This window comes from Anoplopoma fimbria, chromosome 13 (genome assembly GCF_027596085.1).
Source record: "Anoplopoma fimbria isolate UVic2021 breed Golden Eagle Sablefish chromosome 13, Afim_UVic_2022, whole genome shotgun sequence".
Classification (NCBI taxonomy): Eukaryota; Metazoa; Chordata; class Actinopteri; order Perciformes; family Anoplopomatidae; genus Anoplopoma; species Anoplopoma fimbria.
In genome coordinates this window covers 11,377,143-11,393,190 of record NC_072461.1, presented here as the reverse complement: position 1 = coordinate 11,393,190, position 16,048 = coordinate 11,377,143, and the positions used below count along the sequence as shown (strand labels likewise).

Here is a 16,048-nt window from a genome sequence, read left to right as displayed (position 1 = left end):
AATAACGAAATTTTCATTAAAATATTTAAGTATAGTGTACAATACAAATGTCAAACAATATCCTAAAGATGTCATAAAAAAAGTCAGAGCACAGTATGGCATTAGTCATAAACAATATCAGTAATATTATGCCAAATAAATATCAATATAGAAGGCTATGCCATACAAATGTCAGTAAAGTATGCCATAAAAACTCATCATTTTTTCATAATCATCATAGTATAGAACTATGTATACAATATCACAGGCAACTCATGCCGTTCATGTTTTTATGCCTTTTTATCGTTACAGTATTAAGATTTGTTATATAAAAAAACCACTTCCGCAGCAGCAAGCGTTCTTTTAATTTCGGAGTAACATCATAATGGGTCCGGCGGAAGTAAGAACAGAAACGACAACATAGCGGACCGTTTATGAACCTAAGCGGCCCAGCCGGTGTGTTTTGAGCTAATACAAATTAAATGGGCAGGACATCGGTAAAAAAAAATGTCGTCCGTGTTCTGCTTCAGAGAGTTCATCAACGAACGACTGACTGCTGCTGCTGAGGAAATATTAGGAGTCTTTGAAAAAACCGTCGTGGTGTACGAGGAGGAGATCGACCGTCAGCGTAAACTGCTGGACGTCGTTTTGAAGCCGGTGGTAAAACTACACAAGAAAAGTCAGTAAAATAATAAACCTTGAACTGTCGCTTTGCTATTTCATCACATTCATAACGTTTATATTCTCGTTTTTATTATTATTAATACTGCTACAACATTAAAATGCTGCGTACACATGTATCCATCACTGTGTATACTCTAATGGGATGTGTAAATGTAACACCGGGAAATGTGTCATTCTGCATTATGAGCACTAAATGCCTATTTTGTAAACTTGAGGTACAGTTTACCAATAATACTAAAGTAATATTTTGAATGCAGTCCATAAACATGGTGGTATTGCTACGTTTACATATAAATAATACTAATAATCTTTATTTATACATAACATTTCATACAGACTATGTAGCTCAAAGTGATGTACATTTAAAAAAATGTAAACCAGAAAACCTTTCTTCTACGGATAAATAAATAAAAGTGGTAGGAAGTAAACATGCATTTTGCAGTTTGCAAGTTTCAACCGATGAATAAAAAATTTAAAACAGTTTGGCATTTAAAGTCATTTGAAAGACGAATGTGGGACTCTGGAACGCATTTAAAGTGCTTGAGGCTTTAGCAAAATAGAAATGTTTTAAAGTGATGCTTGAAAATGTCAACTGAGCATGCCTCTCTAAGGATTTTGGGGTTAGGCTGTTTCACAGTTTCAGAGCATAAGTAAGATTTAGATTTAGATTTTTGTACACAAGTAAAAGGACTTTAAAATAAATTCTCAGGCAGTCTAGCAGCAGAGTTTCGGATATGTGAAGGATCTGAGTACTGTTTCTGGAGGATTGGTAGCGTTCCAAGGGTGCTTCTGTAACCCTAACCACGAACGCTTCTCCTGTCTTTCCTCTGCAGAGATCACACAGTTACCCGTCTGTCACAAGGAGGTTCTCGCTGACCGGCAGCTTTGTGTCCAGGAGAGGAGCTCCAGTCTGGACCGAGAGGACCCAGATCCTCCTCGGATTAAGGAGGAACCGGAGGATCTGCGCACCGGTCAGGAGGGACAGGAGGCCGATGCGTTAAAGTCGAGGCCTATTTGTGCGGGAGGGGATCAGACTCTGCTTTCGGATCAACCGACCAACATCTCAGTCACAGCAATAAAATCTGAATCCTACAGAGAGGGTTCCGGTGTATCGGAACCAAACGATGACCACGGCCTCCCTCACAAATCTCACCGACCCAGAAGCCGAGACCAGGACGCCGATCAGAAACCAGAAGACAAACGCTTCAAATGTTTATTTTGCACCGAGGAGTTCCGCGATTTCTTGAAGCTAAAAGTTCATGCGAGGTCCCACGCGGGTGAAAAGCACTACAAATGCGACACTTGCGGGAAAGGGTTCGCCCGGAAGGCCCTAGCGAGGAAGCACAGGGTGACGCACGCGGTGGCGAAGAAGCCCTTCATGTGCCCGGTGTGCGGGAAGGAGTTCAACTGCCGCTCGAACCGCGTCACTCATATGAAGACTCACGCTGGCGAGAAGCCCCATGCTTGCATCACTTGCGGGAAGGGATTCAGCCGGGGGGCGGACCTGAGGAGGCACAACCGCACTCACACAGGGGAGAAACCGTACAGCTGCGTCCACTGCGGGAAGGGGTTCCCCTACCAGTCGTCGCTGAAGAATCACGTCCGAGTGCACACGGGGGAGAAGCCGTACAAATGCACTTTGTGCGGGAAAGGGTTCGCCGTGGGCAATACGCTGAAGATACACACCCGAGTCCACACAGGGGAAAAGCCGTACACATGCAACGTGTGCGGGAAGAATTTCGCTCACGGCACGGGACTGAGGTTACACGGGAGGATCCACGCACGGGAGAAACTCCAGAGCTTGAAACTCAAAATTTTGTAAGATCGGATTTTTGGGATTCAACTGTGTATTCAGCACGCAGCAACTCCCTACCATGGCTGAAATATTTATAATTGTTTAAAATAAGGGATCAAATCCAAACACACACTGGTCCCAGCTTCTCAAATGGTTTTGCTTTGATTATGAATTGGATATGTTTGATTTTTGAACTGTTGGTCAAACAAAAACAAGCAAGTTGAAGACGACCCTTTGAGCTCTTTGGGCCACTAACTTACAGGCTTTCATTGTATTCATCAATGTTGAAGAAAAAACGATTTATGCAACTGACTGACTCTTCTGTTACAGCAGACACATTATTCACATTATTAGTGACATCATTGTTTTTTTTAAGATAAGATAGAAATGTATTTATATAATTGTCCATGAGACGAAAAGTTAGCAATGCATATAGCCTTTGCTTATCTCAGACTCTCACTGGGAGTCCATTGTTGAGTCCATTTATTTATTTATTTGTCTCTTTAAGGAACTGAAGTGTTTGCTTTATTCTCTGATTTACACTGTACACAATGACTGTATTTATTTGTAACTTTTTTAAAAAAGCTACTTGTTGTGCACCATAAAATACATCGTCCTGAGGCCGGAGATAAAGCTACACAGGACAGTTGTGTACAATCAATAATGGACATTGTTCATTTGTCGCACACTTGAGACTCTATGTGAGTTATCGGTTTATTTCTGTCTTTGCATTTGCAAAATACACAGACATTGCAGTAGGTACAACGTTTCTGTCCAGCCTTTCTCTTAGCACAATGTAGTTGTTTACTTCTGACAGAAGCGCTCTCTTAAAAGGTACACTCCCTCTTGTGGCGTAAAGGCGCAACAACTCCTTCATTCTGTACTGTGCTTGGAGTGCAGTAAACTGGACCACTGTCACTATTTTAAATGAACTCTTTTTCACAGCAGGCATCTTGATTTGTAAGGAAGTTAATACAAACATAATCAAATGCTCTTTTCCATTAATCCCCTGATTATTTTACTTATTTACACCTTTAATTTTAAAACCAAGATATGTCCTAATGTCTGCTGCGGAAAAAAAGGTATATTATGCAGCAGTTCAACCCACCTCTAACCTGATCTCTCTCATTTTTCAGTGAGTCATGGAGTGAATTGAATGCCAGTTATTCAATCTATTTATCAGATCATACAAAGTGCCAATACTAAACATTGTTGTTTATTGACTCTCACTGATATCCTATGTGATGACAGGTCTTACGTGTGACAGCATGGTTTATAAAAAACATGAGGGCATGGGCTTTTGACATTGAGATACTCAACACCATATCGCAAATACCTGCAGCACAACAGTAACAGTAGTGCAAATCGAAAATCAATATTGTGTAATGGTTTTTATACAAATCACTTCTGAATTAAACATTTTTGAACTACATGCCTCCTTTTTTTTGTTGCATTAAAGGTCTTGTCAGTGAACATTAAAGCTGGAATGCGGAACTTTTAGGCGGATGAGATGCAGCGTGCTCACTTTTTATTTTCAGTTTGTGTTAAATACAGATTTTATTTCAGGCTTCCCATTGTCTTCAAGATAAGGGAACCAGAAGTGCAAAAATGCTGACTCATTTCTGTGTTTTAGGACTCATTCCTGCAGTGATCTATTCTTTGAACTCATTTGGTAAGAGTTTGAACGTAACAGGCGCTATATATACATACATATATGTGTGTGTATACATACATGTGTGTGTGTGAAAGTCCCAAGCTCAAGCCTTAGTTTGACAATGCCACACCAATATGAGATATTGATTTTAACCCCGTCCCTTCCACCACACTAACAATGCTTCCTTCGTTCTCTGTCCCCTCAGAGCTCCCACTGCAAAATGTCTGCCAGGAGGAAGAGGAGGTTCTCGCTGACCAGCAGCTCTGTAACCAGGAGAGGAGTTCCAGTCTGGACCCAGAAGACCCGGGTCCTCCACAGGTTAAAGAGGAACCGAAGGAACTCTGCAACGGTCAGGAGGGAGAGCAGCTTGTACTGAAGCAGGAGAATGGTTTCTTGAAGTCACATCCCGCTCATGAGAGACTTGACCGAAGGGAACACCGAACGCTGCTGTTGGATCCTGAACTAAATCAAAAGGCAGAAGTGTAATAGTATCTCTACTGGGTAAAATGTTTGAATGCAAGCCCTTATATTTTCAATGTATAAATTATATTTTCTTTGGCATTTTTTCTTTTTTATTGTTTGTACATGAGTGCGAGAATGCTTGGTCAGTTAAATGGTTAGAAAATTGCCAACAATTTTGCTGATTAATTAATTGTTAAAATCATCAATAAAACATAACAATAATTCAAAAAACATCTCCGGTGGTTTCCTGTGGAAATGTTGATGGCTCAAATGTCACAATCGCTTCGTAACTTAGTGAAGGTTTGTATTACCCGTGGGTAGTATTTGACAATAAAAAAGGTAAGGAATAAAGAGCTGCTGCTGTATGGTACTTTTGTTGAGAGTTGCTACACTTAATCCTTAATTACTCTGTTTGAAAGAGGGGGTGTAAATATAGAAGCCAAATTGAAAAGTAAAAGCAACAACCTTGACTTTTACAACCTTGACTTTTACAGACTACAGGCCTGTATTTTAGGGTTTAGGACATCAGTAGCTGACTGAGATGTAGTGACAATATCAACCAGCGCGGGGCAGCAAAGCGCGGCGCGCGCCTATAGTCTGCCATAAACCCCACAACGAAGAAGAGCTTGTTTATTCGGTGAAACGAGGCCTTGAGCGGAAGTAAACTGGAAGAAGAACCCACGTTCTGTTAGCTGCAAAGGCGTTTACAAGTTTTTAGCGTGAACAAGTATCACATTTTTAATTCCGCGATGTCTTCAGTCCAAGGTATGAGACGGTTCGTCTGCGACAGAATGACGGCGGCGGCTCAGGAGATATTGGGAGCCTTCGAGAGGAAAATGGAGAACTACGAAGCAGAAATCGCCCGTCAACGCAGACTCCTGAATGCCGTTTTGTCACCCGAGTTAAAGTTACACCGGACAGGTTAGGAGCAATACTTTGTAACGCCAGTTCTGTGTTCAACCTTCACATTATATTTAATAGCCATGTCGAGCACCGCCATACAGACGGACCAGTTTGACAAGTGTAATGGGACATTTGGTTTGGAGGTAGATTAATGCTGGTAGAAAAAAATACATTTGTGTAAAGCACATAGCAGGATAACAGTTGTTAGTACACTTTAATATGCTTATTGTGAACAAAACACTATCACAATACGTATCACGCACACTATAGCCTACTATATATATACACACACACTATAGCCTACTATATATATATATATATACTGTACCTACTGCTAACTTACTGGGTGGGACAACGTCCTGTCGATAAGAAGCAAATGATTAAGTACTGCATCCAAATGCAGCTTTACTTTTACATACTTATACTTTTACTTGTGTATTTCCATTTCATGCTGCTATACGTTTACTCCCCTAAAACTCACAGGCACTATTGTACTCCATTACTTTCAGAGTGGCAGTCCTTAAGATGTCACTCCTTGTTGATCTAGAATATCAGTGAGTGATAACAATGGGATTGTGTTGAGCGCTAATCATCCTGAGAATGTCGCCACGGAACACCCAGTTCGTAATACTGTATAGAAATATTGCAATACTTTCATCGGTGGGCTATAGGATCAATTACTATTGTGTTCAGATATGGTAAGCTATACTTTATGACCCCTAAGGTCATTTTGCTTGGGCAGTAGTGCTGCACACAGCTGCAATTACCAGCGATAGACCAAAGACGCATTAAAAAAACATGTCAAATGTTCTATTATTTATCAATGTTCTCGACGTTGGGAGGAAAGAATGCTTGAAGCGGTTGCTTTTACATTCATACCGTCTACCTGGAGGTAATGGTTGGCATTCTTCAGCCATGCGTTACCACCTTTGGGAATAGATGGTGTACAATGTAATGGCGATTGAATAGTGACACCAGCAGCTTTTGGATTGGTTCCCTATAACCCTTGCTTTCACTGTGCATTTCTGTCTGCCATATATTTTCTTCCAGAGTGAACCTGCACAGGAATTCTGGCTTGTGTTTCAGTGCTGGCTATATAGGCTATATTGCTACACTCTCTAAATGTGAGGTTGATTAAAGCTGGAGTACTTATGAACGGGAAAAAAACTTGGATGTTCTGATAAACAACTTGATTTTCCGAAGGAGGTCACACAATGGTGATTGATAAAAGTATTGCAATATTTACTTATTTGCAGTTTTATGAAATGGGTGCCACGGGTGACATTACCGGTAAAATGCTGTATCCCAGTTTTTCTCTATTGTATACAGAAAAAATGGAACTTTGCACACAATTGACCCTTCTCTAAGTCCCGCCACTCAAACGCATACTGGCCAATCGTAGCACAGCTTTGTCCAGGTTCCAACAATTACCCGGCTCTGCTCCATGAACTCTCATACAATCTTTTAAGAAATTCTTCATTTTCTTGATGGTTTGTTGATTTGGAGCTAGTCAAGGTTATACTTTGTGTAATAGTAATACTCGTTACCAGGAGGGATTGAGGGAGATGTAAGTTTCTAAAATGTTACGTTTCTACGTAAAAACCTGTGCAGCTAACATTAACAGAGTACCCCAGCACATCATTAACTGGCGTTAGCATTTATATGCTAGCTACTTAAGGTAAACTGAATGCTATAGAATGATACACATTTTCACATTGGCCACAGTAGTTTTCTACCGGCTTTGACCACGGGAGAAGTTTGAGAGGTTTGAATCTGCAACGTCACTGCTAAAGATTCTGTCTCTGGTAGGATGTAGTACAGTCATAGACACAGGGCATGTCTTAGATTTTTTTTTAAAAAGGTAGTGAATACCCTGCTATTTAATTTAAGTCGGAGGTGACTGTAGCTCAATGACATCCCATATTAATTGTTGTATTTTAGCAAAACAAATTTAACTTTGAAAAAATACAGCACATGAAAAGACTGTGGCTATGAATGTGTTTTGCATTCACCGTCGTTTGTCGGGGAACTGCTTATTTTTCTAATTTGCAGTGTTTTTTATAGACTTTCTTAAAGCCTTTACACACTGGGACATTTTTTTGTGAAATACATTTTCAGGTCTATATATATATATACAGCGGGGTAAAATAAGTATAGAACACATCACCATTTTTCTCAGTAAATATATTTCTAAAGGTGCTATTGACATGAAATTTTCCCCAGATGTCGGTAACAACCCAAGTAATCCATACATACAAAGAAAACCAAACAAATAAGTTCAGAAATTAAGTTATGTGTAATAAAATGGAATAACACAGGGAAAAAGTATTGAACACGCTTACTGAATTTATTTAATATTTCGTACAAAAGCCTTTGTTGGTAATGACAGCTTCAAGACGCCTCCTGTATGGAGAAACTAGTCGCATGCATTGCTCAGGTGTGATTTTGGCCCATTCTTCCACACAAACAGTCTTCAAATCTTGAAGGTTCCGTGGGCCTCTTCTATGAACTCTGATCTTTAGTTCTTTCTCCAAACTTCACTGTTGGTATGGTGTTTTTGGGGTGATGTGCAGTGCCATTTCACCTCCAAACACAGTGTGTATTATGGCATCCAAAGAGTTCAATTTTGGTCTCATCTGACCAGACTATATTCTCACAGTATTTCACAGGCTTGTCTAAATGCTGTGCAGCAAACTTTAAACGAGCTTCAACATGCTTTTTCTCCAGCAATGGAATCTTGCATGGTGAGCGTGCATACAGGCCACGGCGGTTGAGTGCATTACTTATTGTTTTCTTTGAAACATTACATTACATTACAGTCATTTAGCAGACGCTTTTATCCAAAGCGACTTACAATCAGTAGTATATTACATATAATTCACCCATTCACACACTGATGACAGGGCTACCATGCAAGGTGCCACCATCAGACTCTAACTAACATTCATGCAACATCCAGTCCAGAACTACCTTGCTCTCCACTATGCCACAGCCTCCCGAGAAACAATTGTACCTGCTAATTCCAGGTCTTTCTGAAGCTCTCCGCAAGTGGTCCTTGGCTCTTCTGATAATTGTTTTGTCAGAAATCTTGCGAGGAGCACCTGGTCGTGGGCGGTTTATGGTGAAATGATGTTCTTTCCACTTCCGGAATTATGGCCCCAACAGTGCTCACTGGTACATTCAGAAGTTTAGAAATCCTTCTGTAACCAATGCCATCAGTATGTTTTGCAACAATAAGGTTGCGAAGGTCTTGAGAGAGCTCTTTGCTTTTACCCATCATGAGATGTTTCTTGTGTGACACCTTGGTAATGAGACACCTTTTTATAGGCCATCAGTTGGGACTGAACCAGCTGATGTTAATTTGCACTGACAGGGATAGATTTCAGTTGGTGTCTTGGCTTTCCATGCCTTTTTGCACCTCCCTTTCTTCATGTGTTACTTTTTCCCTGTGTCATTCCATTTTATTACACGTAACTTAGTTTCTGAATTTATTTGTTTGGTTTTCTTTGTATGTATGGATTACTTGGGTTGATACCGACATCTGGTGAAAATGTCATGTCAATAGCACCTTTAGAAATATATTTACTGAGAATAATGGTGACGTGTTCAATACTTATTTTACCCGCTGTATATTGGTATGCAAAAATATAAATTTGCAGCGCAGGACAGATCCACCGCTTCTGTTTATTACCTTTCACAATAAAAGCTCATATAATATTTCGTATTTTTGTGTTGCTTATTTGTCACACAGTGTGTAAAGGCCTTCATAACTGTTAAATATAGGCTTATATATTTCCAACATTTCACCTTTCCTTTGTCCTTCCCTTCAGATCTCCTACAGATATGTGTCCATAAGGAGGAAGAGGAGGTTCTCCTGATTCAGCAGCAGCAGTCACAACAGGATGCGAGTACCAGTTTGGTCCCCCCAGACCCTCCCCCGATTAAAGAGGAACATGAGGAAATGTGCATTAGCCAGGAACGACAACAGCTTGCACAGCAACAGGATACAGCAGCCTCTACGTTGCCTCCATCTTGTGAGGGAAGTGTCCGGTCTCAGCCTTTAGAGCCAGACCAAACTGAAAGCGCAGCAAATACAGATTACCAATCCAGCACCTCAAACAAAGACATATTATCTGGATCTGACAAGGAGTGTTCTGCAGCATCAACACCAAGCACTGACCGCCAGCTCATCTCTCACAACTCTCGTTTGAGAGCTGAGAGACAAGATAACATAACTTGTAGCCACAAACGTGCTACGAAAACTAGACGCATCGAGTCAACACCAAATAAGAAAAGCAACGACAAGAACACAACATCAACTACAGGTCCTGAGCAATCATCTGATAAGAAAAGCAACAACGGGAACACAACATCAGCTACAAGTACCGAGGAAACACCAAATAAGAAAATTGATGATGAGAACATAGCATCAGCTACCGGTACTAAGCAAACATCTAATAAGCAAAGCAATGACGAGCGCACAACAACAATTAAAGGGCCTGAACAAACATCTGATAAGAAAAGCAACAACGGGAACACATCAGCTACAAGTACCGAGGAAACACCAAATAAGAAAAGTGATGATGAGAACATAGCATCAGCTACCAGTACTGAGCAAACATCTAATAAGCAAAGCAACGATGAGCGCACAACAACAACTAAAGGTCCTGAACAAGCATCTGATAAGAAAAGCAACAACGGGAACAGAACATCAGCTACAAGTACAGAGGTAACCCCAAGTAAGAAAAGTGATGATGAGAACATAGCATCAGCTAGAAGTACTGAGCTAACAACAAATAAGAAACATGACAACCCAACATCAATTGGAAATAGTGAGCCAACGCTGAATAAGAAACAAAATGATGAGAACACAACTTCAAGCACATGTTTTGAGACACCACCATCAAATAAGAACACTGATAATGAAAAAACATTAGTAACTATTACTGAGCCAACACAACATGGGGAAGGTAACAATGAGAGCCCAACCTCAAATGACACACCAACACAAACAGGAAATAGTAAGTTAACCCTAAATAAGAACAGCCAAGATGGGAGGCCAACCTCAACTGGGCGTGTTGAGCCAACGCAAAATAAGAAATCTAACAATGAGAAGACATCAACTACAAGTACTGAAAAAACACCACATAAGAAATGCAACGACGAGGATGTAACATCGAATAGAGATGCTGAGACAACACTGAAGAAGAAACATGACAGGAAAAAACCATCAACCAGAAGCACTCGGCTAACGCCTAGTAAGAAACCTAATGGTGAGAACACAACATCAACTAAAAGTACTGAACCGACACCAAAAAGGAAATACAACAAAAAGACCACAACATCAACCATTGGCACCGAGCTAACTCCGAAGGAGAAATGCGATGATGTTGACCCACTATCAAGCGAAAATATTGAGTCAACACCAAATAAGAAATGTAATAATGAGAAGACAACATCAGCTGAAACAACGGATCCAACAGCAGATAGTGGACCCAATGATGGGACAAAAACAGCAACTGCAAGTACTAAACCAGCACCAAACGAGAGACCCAATGCTGGGAAAACAACTACTGCTGGAGGTATTGAGCCAACAGAAAATATGATTGGTAACAGTGAGAAAACATCAGTTAAAAGTACTAAACCGACACCAAAAAGGAAATGCAACAAAAAGACCACAACATCAACCAGTGGCACCGAGCTAACTCCGAAGGAGAAATGCGATGATGTTGGCCCAACATCAAGCGAAAATAGTGAGTCAACACCAAATAAGCAATGTAATAATGAGAAGACAACACCAGCTGAAACAACGGATCCAACAGCAGATAGTGGACCCAATGATGGGACAGAAACAGCAACTGCAAGTACTAAACCAGCAAATGAGAAACCCAATGCTGGGAAAACAACTACTGCTGGAGGTATTGAGCCAACAGAAAATATGATTGGTAACCATGAGAAAACATCAGATACAAGTACTAAACCAACACCAAAAAAGAAATGCAGCAAAAAGACAACAACATCAACCAGTGGCACCGAGCTAACTCCGAAGGAGAAATGCAATGATGTTGACCCAACATCAAGCGAAAATAGTGAGTCAACACCAAATAAGAAATGTAATAATGAGAAGACAACACCAGCTGAAACAACGGATCCAACAGCAGATAGTGGACTCAATGATGGGACAGCAACAGCAACTGCAAGTACTAAACCAGCACCAAACGAGAAACCCAATGCTGGGAAAACAACTACTGCTGGAGGTATTGAGCCAACAGAAAATATGATTGGTAACAGTGAGAAAACATCAGATACAAGTACTAAACCAACACCAAAAAAGAAATGCAGCAAAAAGACAACAACATCAACCAGTGGCACCGAGCTAACTCCGAAGGAGAAATGCAATGATGTTGACCCAACATCAAGCGAAAATATTGAGTCAACACCAATTGAGAATTGTAACAATGAGAAGACAACATCAGCTGAAACAACGGATCCAACAGCAGATAGTAGACCTGGAGGTATTGAGCCAACAGAAAATATTATTGGTAACAGTGAGAAAACATCAGATAAAAGTACTAAACCAACACCAAAAAAGAAATGCAACAAAAAGACAACATCAACCAGTGGCACCGAGCTAACTCCGAAGGAGAAATGTAATGATGTTGACCCAACATCAAGCGAAAATATTGAGTCAACACCAATTGAGAATTGTAACAATGAGAAGACAACATCAGCTGAAACAACGGATCCAACAGCAGATAGTGGACCCAATGATGGGACAAAAACAGCAACTGCAAGTACTAAACCAGCACCAAACGAGAGACCCAATGCTGGGAAAACAACTACTGCTGGAGGTATTGAGCCAACAGAAAATATGATTGGTAACAGTGAGAAAACATCAGTTAAAAGTACTAAACCAACACCAAAAAGGAAATGCAACAAAAAGACCACAACATCAACCAGTGGCACCGAGCTAACTCCGAAGGAGAAATGCGATGATGTTGACCCAACATCAAGCGAAAATATTGAGTCAACACCAAAAAAGAAATGCAAAGATGGGAAAGTAACATCAACTACAAGTAAAAAGGCAACGCCAAATAAGAGACATCATGATGGGCGTCGAACATCAACCAGTAGCAAGGAGTCAACACCAAATAAGAGACAAAACGATGAGAGCACAACATCAAATGTAGGTACTGACCCAACCCCAAGTAAGAGACGCAAGGATGAAAGGACATCGTCGACCAGTGCAGCCACAACATCAACCAGAAGTACAAGGCGAACACAAAGTGAGGAACATCAAAGTGAAAGCACAACATCAAACGGAAGAACCGACCAACCGCCAAATAAGAAATCATCAGACAAAAGCAAAGAGGACGATGACAACCCCTACAAGTGTGACAGGTGCGGCAAAGTGATGACTAATTTCAAAAACTACAAATTCCACATGAAGTCGCACACCGTTGAGAAGACTTACAAATGCGACACTTGTGGGAAAATGTTCCGGGAGAGTTGGGACTTGAATAAACATTTAGTGGTTCACTCCGTTGACAAGCCTTTCAAATGCAAGGTGTGCAGAAAGGGGTTCAACCGGAGGTACAACCTCGACCTGCACCTTCGGGTGCACACGGGGGAAAAGCCGTTCAAGTGCGACACCTGCGACAAAAGCTTCAGCACCTCTGTGAACATGAAGAAGCACGCGAGAATTCACACGGGGGAGAAGCCCTACAACTGTGGCGAGTGCGGGAAGGAGTTTGCGGATTCCTCTTCTTTCAAAAATCACCAGCGAGTGCATTCGGGGGAGAAGCCCTTCAAGTGCAACTTATGCAAGAAGAGATTTGCCGCCAGGACGACCTTGAAGAGGCACAGCAGGACGCACACGGGTGAAAAGCCATACCTGTGCGAGGTGTGCGACAAAGTGTTCGGCCACAGATCAGACCTGAAAGGCCACATGAGGATGCACACCGGGGAGAAGCCTTACGAATGCAGTACATGCAGCGAAAAGTTCTCCACCTGGACAAAACTCAACAAACACAAGAGGGTGCACACGAGTGATGGGCAAAGCTCCTCTGCTTAAAAACCCATCTGCATTGGATATGGCAAACTTCTGATGAAAGTGAATGAATTACTCCTTGTGATTTGAGTCTTCATTACATTTTTCAAGAACAAATAAGGAATACACTCCTATAACATTGTCGGACTCACAGGCAGAAAATATAGAAGTCGATGCAGCATAACCACATATTTAGTCTAATCTATTCCATGCATTCTTCTACCTTGTCCAAATCGGGCGCCTATATTACCCACCATTGCTAGGACAGTTCGGTAAACAGTTTTGGTGTGCTAGTAGTGGCTTATAACTTAGCCTCAATCTGCTACCCTCAGAAAATAATGAGGAAGGGGCTACAGATTTTATTCTTATACTGTCTTGATTAGTAGAGTGCCTCTTTTATATCTTCTTTTTTATTCCTCCCTGCAAGTGACAGCCATGTTGGGAGGCCGTATGTTTTTGGGTTTTCCGTCCGTCCGTTTCCTTTCCATAATCGTGAAGTGTGGGGAATATCCTGGATGGAATTTTTTCAAATTTTGCACTCCACTAACGCTCAAGGTTGACCTGATTTAGCATTTAGGCGGTCAAAGATTACTGTGACCTCACAAAACATCTTTTTGACCAAAAATCAAGAATTCTTATGACAATTTCACCCAATTGTCTAAAAGGATAAAAGGATGTGTTGACATTTCCGACATACATGAATGTAAATTACAACTTGACAGGTTGGGCAAGCAAGGAGCTAATTCTAGTTTTTAATTGTTACGTTCTTTAATGTCGATAACATTTTTCTTTTTTTTTTCTTTTGAATTTGGGGCTCTGTAGGACGATTTGGTCGTCCTTTAACCACCAGGTCGGCGGTTCGATCCCCGGCTCCTCCTGTCTGAATATTTGAAATGTCCTTGAGCGAGGCACTGAACCCCAAGTTACTCCCTGGGTGCTTTACAGCAGCCTGTAGTGCTTTTAAAATAAACTCAAAATGAATATTGTATTTCATCATTGTAATTTAAGAAGGCTTCGGTTCAATTTATTTTAAGTTTGTCTGGTATTTACCAAAAGTATGATTAGTGAATAGTCTTTCTTAGATCTGGAAGTTTGTTGCCTTTTTCCAGAAGCAGTCTTTCATCTCGTTTTCTTAAGCTATTTATTGTATATACTGTTATACAGAGTTGTCAATCATCTGTTTATATTTTTTAAAACTGGGGTTTTGGTTTTAGTGACGCATCAGAAAAAAAAACATTGCCTCTATGTTGCCTAAAGGCCTTAATGATTTGACTTGTATGTAATGACTTTGTTTTTAAAAGTTTTGCCTATTTCTCTCATCTACATCACTGCACAATTGATCTGTAAAACACACTACGTCAATGTATTGTTGATGTTTTTACTTCATAAAATTTGAATAAATGTAATTTACTTTATTACCTTAAATGGCTGTAATGTTAATGCTTGAAAAATGGAGTTTTTGGCAGCAGATGCACATTCAGAATGGGTTCCACTAGAGTGTTGCAGGAATGAGTCCTAAAACCAGGAAATGAGTCAGCCCCTTTGCACTTCCGGTTCCCTTGTCATGACAATGGGCTTCATTGGTTAGATGACTGGAATGGCTAAAATAAGCTTAACATCCGTCAGTAAAAACCTCTCGTGTATTTCGACGCTTTTACAGAAACATTTGAAAAACCCCATTGGCTTCTTTGTCGAGAGTAACAGTGAGACACCTCTGGTTGGCCGACAAAAATGCCTGCAGCACTCTTTACCCACACTACCATAGTATGTACACTTCCTGTCGGGAATTACCCACAATTAATAGCATCGCCACATGAAATATGGGGGTTACCAGGGGAAAAAGAAGGCAAATAAATAGGATGGACATTCAAATCAGGGAGTAAAACCCACCATTGTACATAACATTTTATGAAATTATTAAGGAAACGTGATATGTAGCAGTATTGATTCCATGTGTCTCAAGAATCACCTGGATTTCAGTAAAGTGTTGTCCCATTCCTGTTTATACTATTGCAGCCTCTCACACTAAACCATATACCAGTTGACGTCAGGAAAGTCCCTGAGGGTTCAGGGTTCAGTGTGTGTGTGGGTGGGGGGGACATTGGGATTGGTCCTGGGATTGAGCCGTAGACTCACTGTTGGAGGGTTTGAGAACCTACTTCCACTCTCTGTTAATTGGTTTCGGGTGGCACTTAATGTGGCGGACCCCACAATAAGGATGCATGTGGTGCGGTTCGATGACACAATCATAGACGGTGTATTGATTCCATGTGTCTCCCTGAAGAATCACCTGATGATCCCATGTGTCACTTCCTCCTCCGAACGCTAGATGGTAGGCATGACTCACTCAGTGGAAAGACTATGTTTGTCCTAAACATCCTGGCTTCATATTCAGATGGTTCCATTCAGAAATAATGTCACGCACAAGTCTGTAGATTACCTTAAACCATCTTTCTGCCAAATTCACTAACTGCATTACTGCAGTTTTGCATAATTTAACAATGTCCGTGATGCAGCAGAG

The 16,048-nt window shown here is 40.9% G+C and overlaps 1 protein-coding gene across 1 annotated transcript; it reads left to right on the top strand.

The window, feature by feature from the left end:
- Window positions 1–396: 396 nt before the first annotated feature.
- On the top strand, window positions 397–14,988 carry LOC129101873 (mucin-5AC-like). The gene is made up of 6 exons (XM_054611824.1): window positions 397–658; window positions 1,497–2,481; window positions 4,092–4,105; window positions 4,318–4,481; window positions 5,267–5,495; window positions 9,308–14,988. Exons 1-6 carry the CDS (start codon window positions 487–489, stop codon window positions 13,549–13,551), a joined length of 5,808 nt encoding a protein of 1,935 aa, XP_054467799.1. The 5' UTR covers window positions 397–486; the 3' UTR covers window positions 13,552–14,988.
- Window positions 14,989–16,048: the final 1,060 nt, after the last annotated feature.

Excerpts from the sequence above, each read along its gene's own strand:
- LOC129101873 (XM_054611824.1), top strand. The coding sequence starts at position 487 with ATGTCGTCCGTGTTCTGCTTCAGAGAGTTCATCAACGAACGACTGACT. Across the intron at positions 659-1,496 it reads GGTAAAACTACACAAGAAAA|AGATCACACAGTTACCCGTC; the intron begins GTCAGTAAAATA and ends TTTCCTCTGCAG. Across the intron at positions 4,482-5,266 it reads GTCAGGAGGGAGAGCAGCTT|CTGCAAAGGCGTTTACAAGT; the intron begins GTACTGAAGCAG and ends ACGTTCTGTTAG.